Genomic DNA, 23779 nt, shown 5'->3' on the forward strand with positions numbered 1-23779 from the left:
AGTTCTTTCTTAGTGCTCCACTCCTGCTCCTTTGGTTTTTTTAATAATGCTTTGTGGATTTGTCCCAGTTGTATAACTTTTAAAAGTGAAGCCAGATACCTTGGAAACAGTTAAAAAAAAAAAAAAAGAGAATGCTGTCCTGCACAATACCCTAGAAAAATCACTCAGCAGCTTGAATTTTCGAGCTTCATTGTCACAGGGTTGTGTAACAATGACCAGGAAACCACACTGCACCACACAGCACACAAAAAAAAGAGGTTTAGAAACCTTAGCACACCCTATGCAATCACAGTTCTGCACCTGGACATTTTGCAGATAGCGACTTGTGGAGCTCTTTGTTGTCATGAAAAGAATCTCTGATTTGAAGTATCCCCTGCTTCCATTTGAGAAGATGTTTCATCTTAAAGCTCAAATGATGGGAGTTTTCACACACAGAAATACTGGCTGCAGTTGCATTGATCAGGCCTGGCACATATTTCCCTGCCACAATGACATAAAGCTAAAAACCTTTTCCTGTTTTGTTTTAGTTTTTCAAACACAAACAAAACAGAGCTTTCGAAAAGGTGCCCTGAAGTTCCTATGGTTTGCAGCGTGCTTCCCAGCACACTGTTTAGCCAACAATTACAGAAATTACTAGAGATCCAAAGGACTGCCAGAGCAATCCAAAATAGATTCCCTTTTCTCAACGTCCCTGCAATGGGTTACACTCATTGGGTTGGGTTAACACCAGCACAAACGGGCAGGCCCAAGGACCCAGACTGGTTTTATTTTGCTGGTTTTACCTTCCTGACAATTCTGCTCTAAGGCTGGACTGTGACAAATGTGTGACTCTTATTTCACTTAATGACAGCGTTTCAACAAGCAAAAGTACTAAAACTTCAAGAAAATCCCAGAACATACACTACACATTTAAATGTTAGTTTAGGTGAAAGTCCATGGGAACATCTTGATCCAAAAAGCTGTTTGAAATCCATGTGCTTCAGGCTTAGAATTTCTATCACCTAAGGCCAGTCAGCAGCCACAATAGATAAGATAAATGAAACAAACCAACTGCTCCTGGAATCAACAGACACAGCAAAATCTTTAATACCTTAATTCAGATATATTCAGGGATTTTTATATACACATTCAATATGTGTCTTTAGGTTTCTCATTTCCACTTAGGTTTCATCTACTGCTCTTGTTAAGTCTACTTTGACCATATGAGTAGTAGGAGAGGATTGTCCTCGGAGACCTTTCAAGAAAATCTGTGGTCTGGGTACATTGCTGGAGTTGTCACGCTTGGTCTGGGTGCCAACACCTTTTGGCAAGTACACTTGGGTGAAGTTCTCTCTTTTCATATGGCTGAGATCAGTCTGCATGGAATGAGTTAATTTGCGACGCAAATTGGCCTAAAGACAGAAAAATAATCAGATTAAGCAAAATTGTGTTTGAACATTTTAGCACTAGTATATACTTGGGTGTGTTTGTCTGTTTTACATCTATGGGCTTCACAAACCTGGAACACGGCCCACTTTGTCCTTCTGTCAATACACGTTTGTGACTGTGATTTGATAACTCCTGAACTAACAGGATGTGTGAACAGCACTGTAAGTTGTGTAAGAACACAACTTTAAGTGAGTCTCTTAACAATTTCCTATTTTCCACTGGTCATTGTCCTGGAAAATTTTGGTAGGTGCTGAAGGCTTTTTTCTGTTAGAATAAAATGTTTTTATGGTAAGCTCTTCCAGTATTTGTCTGGTTTCTACAAAATGTAATGAGGTTTACAGGTTGGTGTCACAAAGCATCAGATAAAAGGGAAAAATGCCTTCTTTCATGACATTGCTCACTAACCCCTTGACAAGGGGAAAAAGTTAAGATAATTTATGATTAAAACTCTGTTTAGTTACAGGAATTGCTACTGATAGAATCACAAAACCACTTCTCACAAACTGTTAATATTACAAAGCCAGCACTTGAAACAACAACGTGTTCCTTATTACACTCAGCCTTCTATGTCAGCAACTATGTAAAACACTGTAAATCATATGACACAATATTGCCATTGAAATATACGAAACAATCTCACTTGGTGGGACTCAGACCCCTACAAGTGAGTAAGTCCCTGGAGTCCATTCCAGTCAGTGGAGACTGGAATCAGTGGAGGCTGGAGAGTGATAAAGTTGGCCAGATTTGGTGTTTGTATCAGGGCAAGTCAAAATATTCTCTAGATTCCACTAGTGATGTCTCTTGTCAGCTGAATGGAAGGTGAAACATTTGCCTGTAGACACATTCTGGTACCTTAATCTACAACTGATTTTTATGCGCAGAGTCATACAGAGAACCACAATAAGATGGCATGTGAAGAAAGACAATATATCAAGTCTTTTTTTCTGAAGGCTTTAATGACAATTAAAACAAGAGCGGGCATGAGATACTGGTTCTCTACCTCTCTTGAAAACTGAATGTATGCTATTGCAAGGAACTGTGCTTGCACAGAGAAACATATGTGAGCTGAAAATTTTACTTCTAACAGCATATAGGTGTATTAACAAAGTAATAGTTTAACATTTCATTCCACCACAACTTTTCTGGCTAAGTATGAACAACAGGAAAAAAACCCAAAGGCATCTGAGCTCATCCTCTAACAAAAACAGCAAATATGTCCAATGCTCCCCTATCAAATTCACCGATGCACTGGTAAACTATTTCTGTTCATTTAGCATTTTGACTCTAAATGTTTTATCACCTTCATATTGCCAGTTACTGTAGAGAAAACACTTTTGCAGGCATCTGGGATTTTTTATTTCAACTTCACATCACTAATCTCTCATATAGACAGTTGAGGCTAAAATACCCTTAGTACTTTAAGGTATTTTCTCTAAATATTTCAGACTAATTTGTTTGCGTATGGTCTTCATGATCAGCTATTGGGAAACATCCACTTCTGCTTATGCTAAAGAGAAACCACTGACCATATCTTACATTTATTTAGGTACTTTTGTCCTTTACAGAAGGAAAGGAGGCTTTTAGTTAGGCCTCTTGTAAACCTAATTGGCCTCTTTATACATCTCAGCAACAACTATTTCTTAGAATCCTTTATAAGCCAGTCAACAGTGGGAAGACTCCTCAGTCCAAAATTTTGGGTTCCTTATATAATGTTAGAGATTTGATGGCAAAAAAATACCCAGAAAGGAAATAGGCTGCCCAGCAGACCACAGGCCTCCAAAGGGCATCTGTTCACAGAAGGAAAAAAAAGAACCCTGCAGTACCTGTATCCAGTTGATATTGGTAACTGCAATACTCCCTGTACGCACAAGTTCATTTTGACTGAATTGTGAAAATCAGGTGCTAAACCCTGACAAATGTGTGTGCTGGCAAACCCTAGAAAGAAGCTTTGGAAATATATGCTGTTGATTGAAAAGCTTTTATTTATGTATGTAGTCAACCTTCTGCGGATGGACTCTGACTTCCAATCCATCAGAAAATCACCATGACAGTATAACAGACATTTCCTCTGGCTTATATATACAGCAGAAAACCTATTGGCTCTGTTTCTTACCCCTCTGGTCCTACATGAGAGAAGAATTTTTTTTTTTTTTTCAAAAAAAGAATTGCTTTTAGTGAACACACAGAACCAGGATAAAATATAAAGTATTTCATTACCAAAATAATCTAACAAAAATCTAACAAAAAGGCCCTCATGCTTTGATACCTTTCAAAGATGAAAAATTAGCTCAAAGAAAGCTTCTGCATGGTCAAACATATCCAAAGGTATTCCTTATCATTCTGCCTGCCAATTACTGCATTTTTCTTCCTCTTACTTCATGGTGACAAATATTAATATAAATTATTCAACTTGCAATAAAGTTTTGTGTGACCCAAACCTTTGTGCAACCATTATTATTTTTTTCTAACAAAGGAATTATACGGTAGTATCTTCAACCTGTTGAATTGATTTGAGTGCAGAAAAACAACTTTAATATTCAATGCTAAACAACAAACTGTTATTACATAAAAAAGGCAACTGAAAAATTTGGAATGAATAGATATAGCAGTGGAAGCACTGGTCAAAAAATGAGGAAAAATATGGAAAAACTGAGAGAAGAAGAAAGTCTAGAAGTAAGGAGAGAAATTATCTGGAAAAAAAATATTGAGCTGGTTGTAACAAAGTTTATGTCTTTGAATAAAAGATTGGATTCATTTTTCAAAGAACAAATGTTTAGAATAATTTATTCTCAGCTTTGTTATCCAGCAGTGAAAATCTGATAATAACAATACAAACCAATTTTATAGCTTTTCTTCTCAGTTCCCATTCATTCCATTCATAGGATCTCACAATAGTTGGAGGCAAGATATGAGTATCAGTTTGAGTACTACTGTCACATTTTGCAGTTGGTTTCATCAAACATTTGTCTGCAGTTCTGGCCTGGATGAAAAAAAGAAACCCAACCAAAACCAAGCAAGGCATTAATGAGAAAAATACAGACATTTAGGAGAAATAGCATATGGATATGCTACTTTTTAAAAGCAAATAGAGATCTGCAAACCACAAGGGGATAAAGATTTTTACATTCAAGAATATTTTTGTTTCCCTTGCCCTCACTAAAAAAGAAGAAACCATTAATTATTTGGTGGATTTAATTTCTGACAGAAAACCCTTTAGGCAGAGGCCACAGCTGAATTTCAGACTCCCACATCCTGAGTGAGTGAATAATCATTGGATTTTGGTAAAAAGGTGTCCAACCACCACCACCACCACTAGTATTTTATGATGCAGGCACTTCAGTTTGTCTTTATAAATGGACTAAATATCACAAATCATAAGTGGGAGAAGTGCTTACATCTCTGCTAGAACCAGGATACAAACTATATCTTTCACACTAAGGGCCAGTTCAAGACTACATTGTTTCCACTGCTAGGGACCTAAAATTCACAGTGGATCACAGATAATGTCTATGAATCCAAATAAAGTATTTGGCTTTCACATAGTAGCACTGTCACATTCATTATTAATGAGTCCCCTTTTATTTTGTAATATATTCCATAATTTCTGTCCTCAGATATCACTACACCCTCATCCAGAACACACTGATGGACTGATAAGCTAAAACTTCAGTTAATATGGTATCTGACTTATCTTCTGTTGCATTTATTTACTGTCTCTTTAAGCTACATTTTCAAAAATGAGGAAAAGAAACATCAGACACAAGACCTTCCTAAGCTATGAACTGACAGCTTCATCGCTGCCACAATCCTTTGGATATACATATTCTTCTATGAAGAGATAAGGTGAGAATGACATTAAGTGAAAATGTTTCTTCAGTGCTCTGAAGACCTGGAAAAGACGGACCCTCAAACATTCTGTATGATAGGCAGATGATTTTACTTCTTTCCTAAAGATGTGTATCCTCTATTCTCTTTATGTTCTAGAAAGGACAGAGTAACCAGTGACCCAACAGCTGTTCAGCAAGAGGCATGGGCAGTGTGTACCTGTGCATGAGGAAAAAAGTATTCAAACTGATGACGGAGCTCAAGCAATTGAATTAGCTCTGCATATTCTTTTGCTTTTTCTACATTCAACTGAATGAATTTATCTGGATCTTGAGCAAAGGTGTATGCAGCTTCTTTGGAACTGAAAACATAACATTTCGCCTTGTGCTTCAAAATTCCAATAGCAGGATTTCCTAAAAAAGAGGAAAAAACTAGCCCAAAATAAAAGCCACCAAATCAAATACTGAACAGTATGATAACCAATACAAAAGATATTTTTAATCGAGATTCTGTGTTTCCCTCAAGTCAGTTTCAACTTCCTTCTTCTGAAATCAGAGTAAGCCCTGAAAGAAAGCTTTTAAAATATTTTTTACGTCAGTGTAACTGCTTTTGACCAGTTCACATCCTGTATGCCTTACTGCATGTCTCAGAAAAACAAAAGATAAAATATCTATAGCAAAGGCATAAGAAACCAGTCTATGCTCACAAATGTTCCCCCTATAATCTCCAGAAAATACCTGATTGTAGATCAGCAGTGCATCTATACCAAAGGGCGTAACACTGAAGTTAACTGGAGAAGCAGATAAAGCAGCTGAGAAGCTGAACAATAAATTAACAGAGAAAGTGAAGTGTCAATAAAGGCCAAATAGGAAAGCACAAATTGAGTTCAAGGACAGTGGCAGGCTCTGCTTCAGACATCATTGCCCAGGAAAGATCTAGAATCAGTATAGACAGTGCCTTGAAAATACTAAATGACACTACTCAGTGGCAGTCAAAAAAAACAAAAAGAATATCATGAATTATTAGGATGCAAACAGAGGAGGAGAGGAAAACCAGCATTTCAACAACCTGTATGCTACACTTATAATAATATATTTTGCTCCAACGCAACAGAACAAATAAAAGGGAGTTGGGAGTGATCAGAGGCATGGAATATCTTTCACAGCAGGAGAGGTTAAAGAAAGAGGCCTCCTCAACATTAAAAAGAAACAACTGAAAAGAAATAATATGATATAGAGTAATAAAACCATGAATTGTGTGCAATATAAAATTACTATCTGTTAATTTTCCTAATAGAAAGACTATTATGACTTGATGAAATTAACCAGTCAGAGCTTAAAGCCATCTCAAAATGAGGTACCTTTTCATAGCATATATAATTATAAATTGTGGGGCTCTTGACAATAAGAATATCCCATGGAAAACTCGAGATGGATGCAAAAATCAATTAGATAAATGAAAAACCTGTATGAAGAATTATTCAACAGAAGGTTACAGACTCAACATTTTTCTGAGGAAATCCCATAACCACTAACTGCTAGAATAGGGAAGGATATAATTAAGGAAGGATCATTCCTACTTCGTTTCTCATAAACTTTTAGTGGTCATCCCTGCCTGCATCCAGTGATCAGATACAGGGCTAGAGAGACCTTCAGTCCAACTCAGGACAGTTGTTCTCATATGCAAGTAAGTAAGTGTAAGTAATTCACATTGCTGTTAAAATATCTATTCTTTCATACTGCCAAGTAATGGCAATATTTTCCTCTCAACCCCCTGTAGGCTTAAGCAAATTCTATATAGATAGGTTCTATAAAGGATAGGGAGACAGAAAACATGGGCTGAGGTAGCTGAAATAAGGCATGCTTTCGAGACGAATGAACCTAGAAGAGACAAAAAAATTTCCTGTGATCAGTTAGCTTAATCAAGTGCACTTTTGCATTCTTTTCAAAGAAGATTTCTATTACTTTATAATGACTATTTAAAATACATATGATGTAGCCATGAACGGATGTGTTTGCAACACAGGCATACACAAAATAGAAGGAATGACCATTTTTCTATGCCTGTATTACAGCACACTAACAACAGCAAACAAACCTGTATTCAGCTGCAGTGTAGGTTATACAGATGCATATACAGCAGGAAGAAACATTTATCCATCCCATCTTGTTGCTGCCTCTGCTTGCTCATGCCTACTTTCTCTTGAAGCCCTCCTGCCCTCTATTTAGGGCACTTTATTTGTGTCTTTTAAAAAGAAAAATTCCTTAGCAGGGGAGATAAGTTATCTGGGGTGAGAATTACAAATGTGGAAATACAGTACTCCACCTTTGATGTAAGAGGATGCATTCAGAACGCCTTTAAATTTTCCCTAGTACTTGTACACATATATAGTATGGAAAATGTCTAATTACAAAGCATACCTGGTAGGGTGAGGCCTTTCACACCAATTGCATGTGCACAGAAACCATGGTACTGGATTAGCAACTGATCAAAATTATCAGTAGTCTCTGGAAAAAGCCATTCTTGGTTCTTGAAATCAGAAACATTCACTCTGGTTCCTAAAAAATGAGTTCAGCATCAAAACATTAGGTGTTTAAAATATAATAATGTTACAGGATGACTAGATTACTCTGGTTTTCACAGGATGTCCTGCGGTGCCAAGATCCCAAAAACCAAAATTAGTCCTACCTTTAAAGTGAACCTACTCAAAAATCAGTCCTGTGGGAGCCTTCTTTAGCTAGTTTTCTTTAAAAACAGGGGACAACAACAGGAAGGTAGTATCTTATTCTTCTATTTTGTTTTCAACCGCCCATGCATTACAAATTCCCTGGTGTAAAACTTGGTTCCTATAGATACCATTTTACAAACAAACACTTCTGGTAACCAAGGCCCCATTAAATTAGCTTGTTTATCACCCTCCCTCCATTTCAGAAGTTCTGAAAGTATAAAAAGGCATAAATAAACTTAAGAAATAATAAAAAAGTATAAATATTCTCTGATCATTCTGCCATTTATGTAAGGTATGTTTGTATCTAGTAGCTATATTTTAATTTTATATGCAAAAATAAAATCCCAAGCAGACTTATTTTAATTTACTGTGCAAATTCTGAATATTAAAAAATCAATATGTAGCACCTTCTGTAAAGAAAATTCAAACAAAATCTTGGAAAGTGAAGGAAAACAAAAAAGTATTAACTTTCCGTACCCATGGTTTCTCTTATCCTTTCCTCATCACTTTTCACAGTCACTCCTTCCAGAAGAGATGTTAGCACTTCCTCAGGAAAAAGCTGCGACTGGATTTCCAAGAACTGTTGGAGACTGCTAGTCATACTTGTGAGGAAGCTTAGCAGTAGCATTTCATCCTGAAAGCTGGTCCAGAGTTTAGAAAGTTCAAGGAAGAGAGGCTAGAACATAAAGACAATCATCTGAAATCCAGATTTGTTTTATGTCCGCAGCGTAACCCAAGTGCTGTGCACAACAATCTCTGCTATGAACAAAGCAGGGCTGATCTCCAAGGCCTTCAGCAACCAGAAATTTCAGGGGAACTCCTGGACATTTTAAGAGGAATTTCTATCAGAAGCACATCCAAAGCACATACATCCAACATGTCAAGCCATAGGCCAGAAAGGTACTTTTCTACATTTTACTCCAAAGACTTTCCCAAATACGTAACTCTGAGACCATGCTTGGAATTGAGCACTTCACTGGCCATACACTTATATAACTGAAAATAAAGTATACAGGAATAAGTGCCAGAAGAAACATACCTGATTAGTTAGTAAATGAGGTAAACCCATACCTAGACGTACAAACAATCAGGTTTTGTTATTTTACCTGCCCTGTTTCCAGAGTGTCTTGGTACCACAGCCCTCGGGGCATCATGTGTGTCAGATTAAAGGGGCACAGGCCTCCTCAGAGGGTTCAGGGCAAAACTGGAAGCTGCTATTCCCAGCAACAATGCTGACATATGGGCGTATACACATATAGAAGAAGCCTATAAGCTTTAGATACAAATGCTGATTTCAATGACAGTGACATAAAATGTGTCCTGTTACATCTCAACACACAGAAAGCATTTACAGGAAGAGAGTCAACAAATCAGAAACGTGCACTTAACAACATATTTTATGCATATTAACAACATTGTTATAAGAGTGGCCAACAGGGTCAGCTCTGGAATTCATTGGCATCACTAATGCTGTGGAAATGTTGCGGTCACAAACAGGAAAAAAACTAGAGGAAGGGCAGCAAGATCAAAATCAGTCTTACTAGAATAAACAAAGAATATTAATGAAATGTATTGTGTTTCCTAAAACAAATGTTCACTACAACTACAGGCCTTATCCTATGCATTTTAAAAGGCAGAATGCCCCGCTTCTCTATCTTTGCAGAGGATCCAGCTCCTCAGTAACTAGCTGAAGGTAAGAAAAGTTACTTAAATGGTGTCTTAATAGAGAAATCTCTAATTGAAAAAGACCTGAAATCAAAAGCCATTACATATTGTGTCTTCAGCAGAGAAGAAAAATCAACTAACCAACCTGAAGAGAGAAAAAAAATCAACTAACCAACCTGAAGAGAGAAAAAAAATCTAGGAAGGCAGCAGACAACAGCAGACAGCTTCTAGGGGAAAGGGTAACATATATCAGTCACTTAAGTCCCATGAAGAAACAGTAAAAGAGGAAAAACTGATCAGAGATTCTGGACAAGAGGGGAAATTGTTCTCCAGTTGAGAACATCTGGTTTATAAAATCACAAGCATACATAAATTGAAGTGTCAGACCACATCTGAGATGTACTTGAGTTAAAGTGCCATTCCCACGAGTTTCCAGCTCAGATGCCCTTCTGGGAAGTGTAAAAAGTACTCTGAGTATATGTGGGGCCATGATCTTCCTTCCTTCCTTCCTCCCTCTCTCCTCCACAGTAGACTTTTTTTTGCCTTCTAATAATTAGCTTAGAATGATGAAAAATAACCTATGTATGAACTGCATGCTGGTTCAGCAGCTAACTACAAGGAATTAAAATGATAAACATATCATACAAAATAACGAGCTCTTCAATGAAAAGCAAATTTAATGAAGATGGTTTCTGACATATTTCTCTTTCATTTCCTTTACATCATGCCAGCATAATAATCCCAGGTTTTCACAGGGTCATCAGGGACCCTCTTCTCCCAATATCTTGTAGCTCCCAACCAGAGTGAAACAGTACAAAACATCAGTTGTGCAGAGGTGCTTTCACTGGCTGCTCACTGGCCAGACAGCCCACAAACCATTTCACACTTGATCTTAGGAAGGCTCTAATTGTGTCTCTCTAATCGCTCTTTTTTCCAGAAAACCTGCAGAAAATTACATATTTTGAGATCTTTGGAGTCTGAGAAACGTGACTGAAACTTGCCAACAGGTTCAGAAGCTATTGGGAGGGGAAAAGAGGCTGAAACCCCCATCACAGAAACCCACTTTCTTTAGAAAAATTATATCAATGACTCATACTGTAATCACAGGGATTGCTATCTGAAGGGACTTTAAAGAAGCACACTCTGATGTGCTGTTTTTTGTAATCATTATGTTCTTACAGTTTCTGCAAGGAACAGGAAAGAATATTTACACACAAAAAAAGGAAAATATCACTGTAAATCTACAAATACTGGCAAATAATTAAAGACATTTACAGTAAAATACCATTTAGTTCTTTTGCTCCCTTTTTGTTCCTTTCTTTTTTCTTGCCTTGAGACTGCTACTTTAGTTGCCCCTTCAAAAATCACAGATGCTATTATAGTAATAAGAAAATGATGTAGCCTTTTCCTTAACACAAGCTATTAAAAAATATACCAGCAAAGTATTCTGTAATAATTTCATAATTTCTTATAATGAAGAAAAAAAGGGTTTTCTATTCATAATACTTACAAAAACTTCTTTGGAATCTATGGAAATCTTATCCTGCACTGTGTTTTTCAATTGCATCATTGCTGCTGCAAACTGAACACTCAACGTTTCAACTTCTTGAGCACTGGTAATTGCATCAGACTGGAAAGAGAACTTACTTCAGGCAAGAAGTATAAAACTCAAAAAATCAAGCATTTAGTAATAAGTATTTACTTGTATCTCTTCATTCAACTATTTTCAGACAACTCTTTTAAGGAATGAAATGCACCCTAACTTACCACAAAATAAATTTTTCCTTAAATGCTCAGGTATAAAACCAGGCACTTCACTCAAACATGTATACTAGTAATTTTTACAGACAATTCTCTACATTTTCACAATCAAGAGAATTGAAAAAAAAATATTTTTCAATGCTTTATAGTATATAGAGAGACTAATAAAACCTTGCAGTTTCTCAAAAGACAAACGAAAAGCTCTTCATTAACAAAACAAGAATTTAAATTATATTCTTCAGATATGATTCCATAAATTTTGGGGCTGTCAGCAGACTAAAACTAACATGATTTATTTTTCTCATACCTTTTGGGGCGGAGTATCAATATGCAAACAAGAAGAGTGGTGGTGAATGGAGTTAAATCCAGTTGGTGGCTGGCTCAGCATTGGAGCCAGCCCTGTTTAATATCTTTAGATCTGGATGAGGGAATAAAGTGCACCCTCCGTAAGTTTGCAGATGACACCAAGTTAGTGGGAGTGTCAATCTGCTGGAGGGTAGGATGGCCCTGCAGAGGGATCTGCACAGGGTGGATCTATAGACTGAGGCCAATGGTATAAATTTCAACAAAGTGAAATGCCAGGTCCTACACTTGGATCCCAACAACCCCATGCAGTGCTACAGGCTGGGGGCAGAGTAGTTGGAAAGCTGCCCAGCAGAAAAGGACCTGGGGGTGCTGGTCAACAGGAGCTAAACATGAGCTAGCAGTGTGCCCAGGTGGCATCCTGGCTTGTATCAGAAATAGTGTGGCCAGCAGGACTAGGAAGTAGTAGTCCCCTTGGCCCTGGCAAGGCCACACCTCGAATCCTGTGTCCAGTTCTGGGCCTCTCAATTCAGGAAGGATATTGAGGTGCTGAATTGTGTCCAGAGAAGGGCAAAGATGCTGGTGAAGGATCTGGAGCCCAAGTCTTATGAGGAACAGCTGAGGGAGCTGAGTTCAGCCTGGAGAAAAGACAGGGGGAACCTTCTCTCTATATATGACTACTTGAAAGGAGCTGTAGCCAGGTGGGGGTCAGTCTGTTCTCCCAAAGTAATAAGTGACAGGATGACAGGAAACGGCCTCAAGTTGCACCAGGGGAGGTTTAGGTTGGATATCAGGGAAAATTTCTTCCCAGAAAGGGTTGTCAAGCACTGGAATAGGCTGCTCAGGGAAGTGGTTGGGTCCCCATCCCTGGAGGTATTTAAAAGATGTGTAGATGTCATACTTACAGACACGGTTTAATGGTGGACTTGACAGCCCCATGTTAATGGTTGGACTAGATGATTTTAAAGGTATTTTCTGACCTAAACTATCTATGGTTCTATGATTCTTTATCTAGAGATACATTTTATTTTATTTATTTCTGAATCATTTTTCTTATATTTCTGCCCTGTACAAGAGTAGGTAACTTCAGCACATTCCAACTGCAATAAAAACCCACATGATGGTATCTCACCATAAGGATGCAAAGGAAGGCCTCATATTGTCTCACATTGAAAAGTGCTTCTTTTAATTTAAACGAACTAAGCTGCATATATCTGTGGGAGTCTTCCTGCATGGATTCCAACAGAGCTGTGTACTTGTGAGCTAGCATGTGGCAGGTATTAAGACCTTCATCGACAGTCTGTGTAGCTGATGGAATGGCTTCATTCAGAATGGCTGGCACTATTCATATAGAACAAATATGAGATAGGTATTAAAAGAATTAATGAAATCATTATCAAATGGTTAAAGTGCAGTATTCGAGCAAGTAGTCTTCCAATAAAATTTTGGTTTTTAAATTTTGTTGTTATATTCATGCATTTCTAACTACTCGCATACCAGATTCAACCACTGTATCTTACTAGTCAAGTAGTTTCAAATATTTAGAATTAGAGGTGTGGAAATATCACAGTCAAGTCAAGGAGTGTGAAAAAAACTGCTTTATAGTAGATGCAGTTCTGTTGCTATAACTGACATGGGTTTCCTGATAGACTTCAGGCAATCTGCACCATTTTCAATTCTCAGTTTCCTAATTTGTGAAGTACTAATAACAATAACAGGCCTCCCATTTCCTGGGCACTTTGAGATCTAACATGCTCTAAGAATGAGTCAAAGATTATTATTAAAAAGAGAAGAGAGATACAGCACAAAAAGTTATGCCTATGCAGTTGTTAAAGTTCAGCATCAGTACTTAAAAACCCCACAGATTCCCCCAAATGGCACAGGTGAACAAAACATATTTTAGCTGATATACAACATGATAAATAATTTTTTCTTTACAATTTTATTATTGACAGCACGCAACTATTACACTGAATATTTGATGTGTTGTGTTATTAAGCAGACATCTATGCAAGGAAATACAATAAGAAGGCCAAGCTACATTTGTTAAGTGTAGCTCTTTGTTGCGTGTGTTGAACTTCTGATGCTAACAACATCGGTGAGCAGCAGAGCAGTAGTAAGGCTTGAGGTATGTCTGCTCAAAACCCCATGAGCATAGAAAGGCTAGATTTAACCAAGCTAGAAGGGGAGGTAAATTTGCAAAGGCATTACAAGCAGTTTAACAACAGGTGAAGGGAGCTTAGCACTTGGCTGATTTTCTTTTCTGGACGCAGGGAAAAAAGCCAAAGCAAAGCTCTACCTCAGCAAGACTGCTGCCAACACTGAAATTAAGGCTTCAGTGGTCTAACTGCTGTCCTTAATCATAAAGATATCCATTTAATTTCCTAACCTAAGAGCATTCATGCTGTGTTTTTTCCATCTATTCAAAAGCGATATGTAAACAGATCAGCACAAAGAAGTTCATCTTACAGTGATCTAACAAATGTAACAGGATCAACAATCATATTATCTACACCAATCAATTACAAAACCCACAGATATTACAGTGAGAAAGACCACAACATATTGTTAATTATGCCTTTTGTATAATACAGTAGTTGAAGGTTCCCTCATGCTGCAAGCCAGGCCCAGTGAACATAAAATAGAGACAGCCACAACACAGAAAGGTGACATTTGTGGGAAAGAATGTATTATAAAAATAGAAAACCATTAATGTGTCGCTTGGTATGTGAGAAAAAAAAAAGGCACCAAAATCTAGAGAGTTGTTTACTTCTTTCTCTGATATGGTAGGTATATTTTTTCCCTACGTACACTGCTTTACTTAAAATACCACAAGCTCAGCAAGTGCTTTGCTTTCCAATAAAGCATGACTTTCTTATCAGGAGAGGTATGTGCTATAGCCTTTTTTCCAGAAACTTTGGTCTTTTAAAATAAAAAGTTGTCCCCTACAACTGGGCTGCAGACCTTTCTTATAAAGAAGTCTCCACATTGAGCTGCAATAGTACATGGATATTCACATAAACATTTCCGCTGACCATTTATTTGATTATTGTAAACTTTGCTGAAATAATATGGTTGATGGGGAACAAAAGAAAATAAAAGGAATATCAAAGTCTTGCCCTACCCTGAATACAGTGTTTGAAAAAATCCAGGATGGTCATTGACATCTTTTGCTTATTAAAGAAGCAGAAAGATTCAAAATGCAAAAGATTTTCGAGAACATTTTAAGATTACCAGAATACAGATAATGGCCCAGCAACTTCTATCAATTCTCATCACACATACTCAACAGAAATTTGAAAATGGATTGTAATTAAGTGCTTTAAAAGGCAAACATTACATATTTAATTCACTTAATGGCAAGGGATCTGGGAACAACTTATCATGAGGTAAATTATTTGCATGAAGTTAATACATATAATCTTTACACATCAACCACATTAGGGTTCCCTCTTAGCTAGAAAGTAGTAGTCTACATGGAACCCAATAATCGTAGCAAATATGTATTTTTTCTTCAGGTTTACAGGCCCTGAGTCAAAGCTGTTTGTCTAGTGAGATTGGGTATTACTGGAGCAGCTCCAGTGAAGAAGGCCAGGAAGGAAAAACTGAGAATACTCAGCCCAAAAGTAGTTGTTTACTTACAGTCGTCAATGCTCCTTCCTCCTTTCCTGCACTCCTTGTTGTACAACCGAATTCCTGTGACTAGCATGGCAAGATTTTTCAGCTGTTGTTCTTTTTCCTTCTTACTGAGTGAAATGAAAGCAGTCATCTCTGTCTGGGGGAATACACTCTGCAAGGCAGCTATAACCATTACAAAGGGGAAGAAAAACCTCAATATGAGGGAACAGAAAAGAAAATCATTAAATAAGCAAAAATACCCTCTCCTGAACAACTGCAAAAAGTAGGAAATCCATGGCAAATTTCCACTTCAAGTCTGAGCAGTGACAGTTTGGGTAGTAAGCATTCATCACAGTTCACCACATTTGTATCAAAAGATCAGAGAGAAGGTGAAATTTTATTTTTCAGTTAGAAAAGCCCAGTTTTAGAGCTAGAAGTTTACTGACCTGTTACCTCCCTGACAGCCTCGATATCTGTAGGGGATCCCAGGCCAGAGCTCAGCAGTGCATAGCTAACAATACTTTGATACACTTTCTCTATTTCTTCTTGCACAGGAGGACATTTATCTGTGATATCTCTGACCACAGGAGCCAGTTTTCCTTCCAGAATGCGCTGCTGCTCATGGAGTAATTCAGCTAGGAAAGAAGGACACTTAGAAAGTGCTATCTATATTCTTTGGAATTTGGCTTGTACAGAGGGTGCATTTTATTTCCACAGTCAGATTAAGATTTCTGAAGCACGGGTATGTGGAAGAGATGTTCATAGTACCATACTGTTAGAAATGAAACTGGTAGAGTTAAAGATTAACATAATTAGCATGATTAACATCAGTCAGTAGAGTCCAGAGAACTATTCAGGCCAAATTAGGCAGCAAGTCTCTTGACACTCTGGACACTTCTGACTGCAACAAGTCCTAACACACACACACACACACACACACATATTTCATACAAACCTGAAGTTACAAGCTCAAATTTGAACACTACTCAGGATCTCAGAAACTTACTGCACTTACTGAGCTTATAGAGACCATAGGACTTAGGAGCAGCTTCCCAGTGTTGTTAATTTTTTGCTTTGATCCATGCTAACAAGAAAACATTTTCATGATTTCCCCACACAGAAATGTGGTTTTTTGTTGGTTTGTTTTTTTTTTTTTAACATCTACTCTTGTTCTGTGTTCTGTTTCCCAGCCAGCCTCCACTGTCCCATTGAGATTTGAAGTTACATTTGCAGCAGAGGCATTTTCCCCACCTCATTTTTCTTCTACATTCCCATTCTCAGACCATATGAAATTACCACTGTAAGACCAAAACATACTTGGTTAAAACTGCAACTGATTTTTCAAGATTACTCATATCTCTCAATTAGGGATACTGATAAAACATTGAGTTTTCTTTTGGATACATGAGCAGAGTTCTGAGTACTTTTAGTCATAGAGGTGCAGTGCAAGATTTTCTTGCTGAAGGCGGCTAACCACTGCACCTGAAAGCATAATTATTCTTAAGCAATCTAATACATTACATTCGGGAAATCTCTCAGACAGGATGAGAAGATTGTACTCTCAAGTCTAATGTACATTTTTTCTTTACTGCATCCATACTGAAACATCATACTCTACGCAGTACATTTCTCCTGGGATTTTTATTTTGCTTTACTGCCAACAGTCATTTAACAAGAATCATTACTAGCCCTACAGAGAGAGTTATTAAATTCTAAACTCAGCATCAACTCCTATGGAAACATATTTTCAAAATTACCTCGGTTGGCATAGTTCATATCAAAGTAAACTTGCATCTTAATTGTGCTCAGGGATGGATTTGTTGTGTCAAGCAGTCTGGTAACAGAGAGCTAAAGAAGAGAGTCAGAGAAGTGAGTTCTTTCTCATCTCTAGGGAAACTTCTGAACTGACAGTGACTGTGCTACAGATTTCACAACTGTAGAGCTCCCTCACTACCATTCTCTCTATATAAGGCATTTATAAGTATAAAGCATTTATTTACATGAAGAACACACATAGTCCAGTCTTTAACTACAGAACCATGAGGATAAGGTAGCACTAAAATTTTGAAAGTGATCATGTCATTTTAGTTACAGTAACAGGTAGCAAATAATGCCATAGTCTTAGTACTGATGCAACATCATGTCAGAATTACCTGGATGAGATCTTGCACATCTTTTTCTGTAAGGATTTGATCCATATTAAAGCCATTTCTTGGATCTAAAACAACAGCTCTCACCTTGAGATTGCCAAAAGAAAGATATTAATTTACATCTCAAAATATCCTCTTAACAACTAACCTTTTATTTTCTGAAAAATCTCAGGTGCATTCAATATTTCTTTACCATTCTTTTTCCCCATTTCAATCTTTTATAACGAAACAAACTTACTTCATTTTATGTGTTGCCAGTTTCAATCTCACTTCTCAGGCATAAGTGAAAAAAAGATCTATTTGTGAGACAAACTTTGATAAATATTAAAATACGGTTTCTTTAGAAATTACCTGGAAAATATTTTCCTAAGTAACATTTTATGAAAATCCATCATAGTTGTTTATAAACTTCTCACTTGATGTTATATGCCTCAGTATAAACATTTACCATTTGGATAAAAAATCCATAGTGTTCTACATGCAGGAAAATATGTGAATGTTTGCAACTAGTGTTCATGCTGGGTGTCTTGCCAGCCACTTGTACAGGCTTTTTACTCATTAAAATTTTTCTGCTTAATTGATTAATGCTGCTTTTGAGCCCAATGTATTTTCTAAAGCCACAGTGTCACTTTTAGGGGGGAAAAAATTGCAGATTAACAGTACTACTGTGAATCATTTACATTCACATACAAGTTTATCAAGAGCTGTTCAACAATAAAGAAAGAACCCAGCACCTTCTTTCTTCAGACACAGCTTTGCAGGCACATTCAGAATATATTCTGCAGCAGTGCTGTGCCTGAAGAGATGCTAAAGTGTATAATGTTTTCAGGATACTTATAGTTGTCTACCATGGACAACACTGAGACTGATTCCATTCCTTTTTCAGTTTAAATGGGATCTGAGCCCACTACTTCAAATATTCAGCCCATTTATACCACCTGGCCCCGTCTAAGCAGAGAAACAAACAAAATAATCCTTCACAAGAGAGGGAAGAGGTAAATATCAAAGAATAAATACAGCTGCTGCAATAAACATTCATCTATGTGTCATGCCTTTTTGATCATTTACGAGTGTGGGAAGAAACATTATTAAAACTTGGGAACACTTATCTTTTTCACTTTAGAAAGAAAACAATGGTTTATCTGCCTGTAGAAGAAAACTAAGAAAGAGCTCTGAGCTGATGCTCAGAGCGTTTCCAGGACTCAAGACTTGCAGTCTTCTTGGGACTTTACATTCACATACGTGCCATTTCAGAGGAATAAAATACTTTTTCAGGTTTTTAGGACCCTATACCGAATGTCGCTGAACGCCCCTTTAAAATTTCTCAATGCAGGCAAATGGAAACCAAGATATTCCAAAACTCAGGTCACCTCTGAAAGCCTCAGCTGCCGCGACCCCCTGAACGCTTCATTCGCGCTTACCATGAACGCCACCAAGGTTTCAGACAGGGTTTGTCCCCGGGCAGCGCACTCCAGTCCGACTTTGCGGATTATTCCCTTGATGACACTTTCGGTCAGCTCGCCGGACATGCTGGGCGAGCACAAACCTTAGCGGGGTTACATTTACTTCAGCGTTTCTCTTCGAGGGGCCGAGGGTCGCCACTTGCCGGGGCACCCTCTCCCGGCCCCAGAACTCCCCGGTGCCGGGGCGGGGAGCGCCAGCGCCGGGCGTTGCCATGGGGACGCGGCCCGGCCCGGCCTGCCGGGAGAGCCGTGCGAGCGCAGCGTGGATGTGTGTCCGTACACAGCACGGAGGCGTTCCTAGACAAAGGCGTTTACACGGAATGTGTATGTCAGTGTGCGGGCAAAACATATGTGCCTGCGTATATACCAAACACGCGTCTGTAGATGCCTAGGAATGTATGTGTGTGTGTGCATAAACATCTAGGCACACATAAAAATCATGTATGTGCACCTCTGCAGCTATGTCTGTATGTAGGTATGCGTAGATATACACACATATGTATGCATAAAGCCACATACATACCGTGCATGGGTACATGTACCTCAGTATCACAGAATCACAGAATCGTTAGGGTTGGAAGGGACCTCTGGAGATCAGCCAGTCCAACCCCCTGCCAAGGCAGGGTCACCTGGAGCAGGTTACACAGGAACTCATCCAGGTGGGTTTTGAATGTCTCCAGAGAGGGAGACTCCACCAGGCAGCCTGTTCCAGCCTGTTCTGCCCATTGTCTCCTCATCCTGTCACTGGCCACCACCAAAAAGAGTCTGGCACCGTCCTCTTGGCACCTGCCTTTGAGATATTTAATATGCGTTAATGAGATTCTCTCTCATTAAACAGGCCCAGCTCCTGCAGTCTCGGACATTCCAAACCCCTAATCATCTTTGTGGCACTCCACTGGACCGATAAGTAGTCATACAATATATATAGCCCTATGGCAAGGGGGTTGGAATTAGATGATCTTTAAGCTCCCTTCCAACCCAATTCATTTTATGAATGGCCTGCTGGGGGGATAGAATGGGAAGAAGAAAACCTTGAAGCCAGCCATGCAAGCACACTGCCAAAACACCCGCGTGATAACAACAGACCGTATATCCAAAGCACAGCACCACAGTGGATGCTGAGAAGAAAGCTAACTCCATCCCAGCCAGACCCGGTACAGACAAATGTATCTACACACCTATAAATGAATACAATGTGTAGATACACGCATACATACATGTATACACAAAACGTGTTTGTGAGGTACATAGCAAGTGCTTGAGGCAGAGGCAGTACAGACGAGGCAACTTTTCTTTGCAACATGAACAAAAGTCACATTTGCTTTCAGGTCTCATGCTTGTGGCTGGAGGTGGCATTTCCCCCAGGTGTACCGGCCCAGTGGGCCCCAAGTTCATCCTCAAATCTTGCACATACCAGTGTGCACACCACTGGGTGAGTGCAATGCCTTGCTGTAAGTGGTTCAGTTAGTCAATACACAATTTATTCAAGTTTTTCCATGTCAGAAAGAGGAAAGAGTAATGGTACATTAATTAAATTTAAAAACCATGTCCCTAAAAGGCAATCAAGTAAGCTCAGAAGGCACAGTGAATGCAGGGACAACAGCTGACAAGCTACACCAGTTTTCCACTGATTTGATTTTTATCCCTTCGGTTTAAGCTGTCAGACAGAGGGAACTCCACTGAGAATCATGATGAGATCAAGATTATTATTTTTTTACACTGTAATCTCAGACAAGTCACTCTTACCAGTGAAATGAAGATTATACTATGCTACCTGGCAAGTAGCTTCAGGATGATAACCACATTGTCAGTGTGTGTACAAAGGTACAGTGTAAAGAGACCCAGCATCAACTGTGGGATACACTTTGAGAAGGTCTGTGGAACAGGCACCAAAATAATCCTTCAAAGGGCACTGTGAAGTCTTAGGTTTCATTCTAGTAGCACAGCTAATGAGGCTTCTTAATACATCTTCTGCATTCACATTTTAAAAAGTCAATACTCTTAAGCTCATTAATTATACCAAGACTTTCATCAAGAAAATAAATATCTACAGGACCTCTTTTTCCACAAATTGCAGGATGAGAAGCTTTTAGGGCCCTTTCTGGAGCAGAAGCATGTTGCTGTTAGTGTGCTTAGAGTCACATATATTTCCCTCTGCGCTTCTTGATAAATTACTCAAGAACTAGTTGTTCTGCAGCTACAGGTAGGGAGGAGCCAGAGGAGAAGAAGAATATAGTTTTGGAAATAAGAAGAAACAAGAGCAGGTGCCATAGCCAAGTCTCTACAAATTTCAAAAGTCGGTAATAAAACTTGGTGCTCAAAGCAGTGACAGTAAAAATTCCTCCTGAAAAGATTATCAGCTAAAAGTGGACAATGTTAGAGTTCAACCAAACACTATGTGCAATAGAGATGGAGGTGGAATTTGCAGCTTTACAGCTGCAGAAAGCCAGTTTCCTTGCTGTAACAGTACGAGGCTGTTGCTGACAAATTCACAGGCTTCACAAATTCATGAATACTTTCAGAGAGAGCAGGAAACTACAGGTAGGATTTGTCCAGGTTTTTAGTATGCATGCAGAGCCTGCATAATTGTGCAATTTTGGCTCGACAATTTAAAGACTCTTTAAAGACATTTTACAGACTATTTCAACACGTGTCCGTGTCAACATCTGCAATGAGCAAAATCTCTGCACAGAATTTGGTGCTGAGGACCAGGCAGCCACACCATACCTACTTTAGCAGTTGCTACTTCAGACTAGCTTTACTCTGGTCCCAGCAGCTAGTCCTATGTTTGTGGCTCAAGTGCATTAGAGGCACTCCCAGAGCCTTCAAGTTTAATTTCACCCAAAATAGTCACATGCTTCAAGCCCGCTGTACTGCACAAACAAAAGCACAGCAGGTGAGGACTATGTAGAGATTCTCTCTATAAAAACGTCCTTGATCCTAAATTAAAATACTACACACCCTAACACCTCTCTTCTCCTCATCTGAGTTTTGCATTCCTTTTGCAAAAGTTTACATTATACGGAGCTTCTGAAAAGCCACCAGTACTATCTCACGCTCGTAAATCCCAGTAGGAGACATCCAACTACCTATACACTTTTAGGCTGCAGGCTGGAAAGAAAAAACAATACATTTGCAGCTTAGCTTATTGAGAATTTAATTTTTTAAATTGTTTTAAGCATTTCAGATAGCACTAGAATCCAAAAGTTACAAACTGCCAGCAGTGTTCTTATGAAAGGAGGAATGGAGAGAGGGAGGCAGAAAGGGAGGGAGGCAGAAAGGAAGGAAGGCAGGCAGGCAGGAAGGAAGGAAGGGCAGCCATTCATCTATTTTCCAAAGAAAAACATAGTTTCAAGGAAGGTTTGCAGACTGTATTAAACCACAAAAAATAATTTACCTCATTTGCAACCTACTGAAAACTTCATGTTGCAGAACACTGTTTCATAATCAAAACAGTTGGATTTCTCTCTTAGAATCAGTATTAAATTTTCAGTAGTTCTAGGAATGGAGGCTTGGTACCTGATAGACAGACAAACTCCTCCCCCTGGCGGTGTATCTGAGCCATTGACTGAGAGTGAGACAGTGAAAAGATTTCTAGGTTTGTAATATAAGGATTTTCCATATTAGTTTGAAGAGTCATTAGAAACAACACAGTTGCTTTTAAATTTCTGTAAAGTTTGACACCCTAGTGCTTTCTTCATGGGAAAGCATAGCAGCTATTTGATGAGTTTGCTATTATATTAAACTGGCTATCACATTTAGGAAGTTGCCTCTTTTTCCACCTATTTCCAGAAGACGGGATTTACTTAACAGGTTGCTCAAGTCTGAGCACATTCCCTCATTTTGCTAGAGTGGGCACAAAGTGGCCAAGTGCTCTTACATCCCAGAGCTGAAGAGGAAACAGCCTAGAACCACCTACGTGACTCACCAGTTGAATTTAGGGCACAGCCTGAGCACTTAGCAGTCACATTAGGTGAACAGAGAGCTTGCACCCAGAAGATATGACTGCCAGGATGGCAAAAAACATTGCTTTATGAAGCTTTGCCCATTGCCCTGTGCTCAGTGGAGATGCTGGGCTGAGGAAGAGTCTGTCTGAGCTCCATTAACACAGTCACATTCACCAAGGAATTCTGCAATGACTAACCCTCCAGTCATTCTCACTCATGGCTCATCTGAAAGAGACCTTCCAGCTCAGTTAGCCTGTCTCTGCGCTCAGGCCTCCTCTGACTCGGTGTCCTGCTGGTGAGTGGGCATCAGCCCCTTGGCCTGAAGGTCTCCTGCTGCCATAAACATTTTAAGGCACAGTTAAAGCTCTTTGAAGATGATACACCTAAGTGCAGGGATTTATAGTTGACAATGCAGGATCCAAGCAGAAGCTGAGTTAGTGACCTTTTCCTCACATCTGAAGTTAAAACATAAGCTGTGTGATTCAAGTTTTTGTTTGCTACACTTCAGAGTCCTGAAACTACCTTGCACTTTGATGCAGAAACTAACAGATGCTTGATTACACTTGGTTCTTCCAAAGGAACAGTGTAATGAAAGCCTGTCTTCACACAGGAATCAACAGCCTGTCCCTTTCAAGTGGGAAATACACTTTATCGGCTTTTATTATTTGACACTGAAGTTCCACAGTCATTTTCTGAGGACAGATGGGTCATGCCACCTTCTTCAGCTTGTCTGTTAGTTCACAATAAAACTGAGTTTCAAAGCTGAGAGGGTTTTGGTACAAGTATTTTTATTCCTTCTTCCTCCTCAAACCTGCACATAACAAAAAGTGCTGCCTTGCCTGGAGCACAAAGTTGTGGTGCCGGTCACCAGTGCTGACCAGCTCAGCTTTA

General features: G+C 38.8%; 1 protein-coding gene across 2 annotated transcripts; it reads right to left on the reverse strand.

The window, feature by feature from the left end:
• Nucleotides 1-1064: 1064 nt before the first annotated feature.
• On the reverse strand, nucleotides 1065-19129 carry CFAP206 (cilia and flagella associated protein 206). 2 transcript variants are annotated; one of them, XM_018078367.2, is made up of 12 exons: nucleotides 18900-19129; nucleotides 17482-17565; nucleotides 17086-17176; nucleotides 15775-15963; nucleotides 15353-15511; nucleotides 12843-13051; nucleotides 11157-11276; nucleotides 8459-8657; nucleotides 7674-7811; nucleotides 5473-5666; nucleotides 4265-4408; nucleotides 1065-1391 (listed from the first exon to the last, which is right to left on the reverse strand). In XM_018078367.2, the coding sequence occupies exons 1-12, from the start codon at nucleotides 19005-19007 to the stop codon at nucleotides 1161-1163; spliced, it is 1866 nt and encodes a 621-aa protein (XP_017933856.2). In that variant the 5' UTR covers nucleotides 19008-19129; the 3' UTR covers nucleotides 1065-1160. The 2 variants fall into 2 exon arrangements, with proteins under 2 accessions (XP_017933856.2, XP_017933857.2); XM_018078368.2 differs by lacking the exon at nucleotides 15775-15963.
• Nucleotides 19130-23779: the final 4650 nt, after the last annotated feature.

This window comes from Manacus vitellinus, unplaced genomic scaffold, assembly GCF_001715985.3.
Source record: "Manacus vitellinus isolate BGI_N305 unplaced genomic scaffold, ASM171598v3 scaffold_4_pilon, whole genome shotgun sequence".
Classification (NCBI taxonomy): Eukaryota; Metazoa; Chordata; class Aves; order Passeriformes; family Pipridae; genus Manacus; species Manacus vitellinus.

What these genes read in the sequence shown, in the direction of transcription:
- CFAP206 (XM_018078367.2), bottom strand. Translation starts at nt 19,007, where the DNA reads ATGTCCGGCGAGCTGACCGAAAGTGTCATCAAGGGAATAATCCGCAAA. An exon ending in GGCTGTCAGGGAGGTAACAG is followed by an intron (nt 15,512 to 15,774) that starts GTCAGTAAACTT and finishes TAATGGTTATAG; the next exon opens with CTGCCTTGCAGAGTGTATTC. An exon ending in GAAAGGCCTCACCCTACCAG is followed by an intron (nt 5,667 to 7,673) that starts GTATGCTTTGTA and finishes CCTCTTTTTTAG; the next exon opens with GAAATCCTGCTATTGGAATT.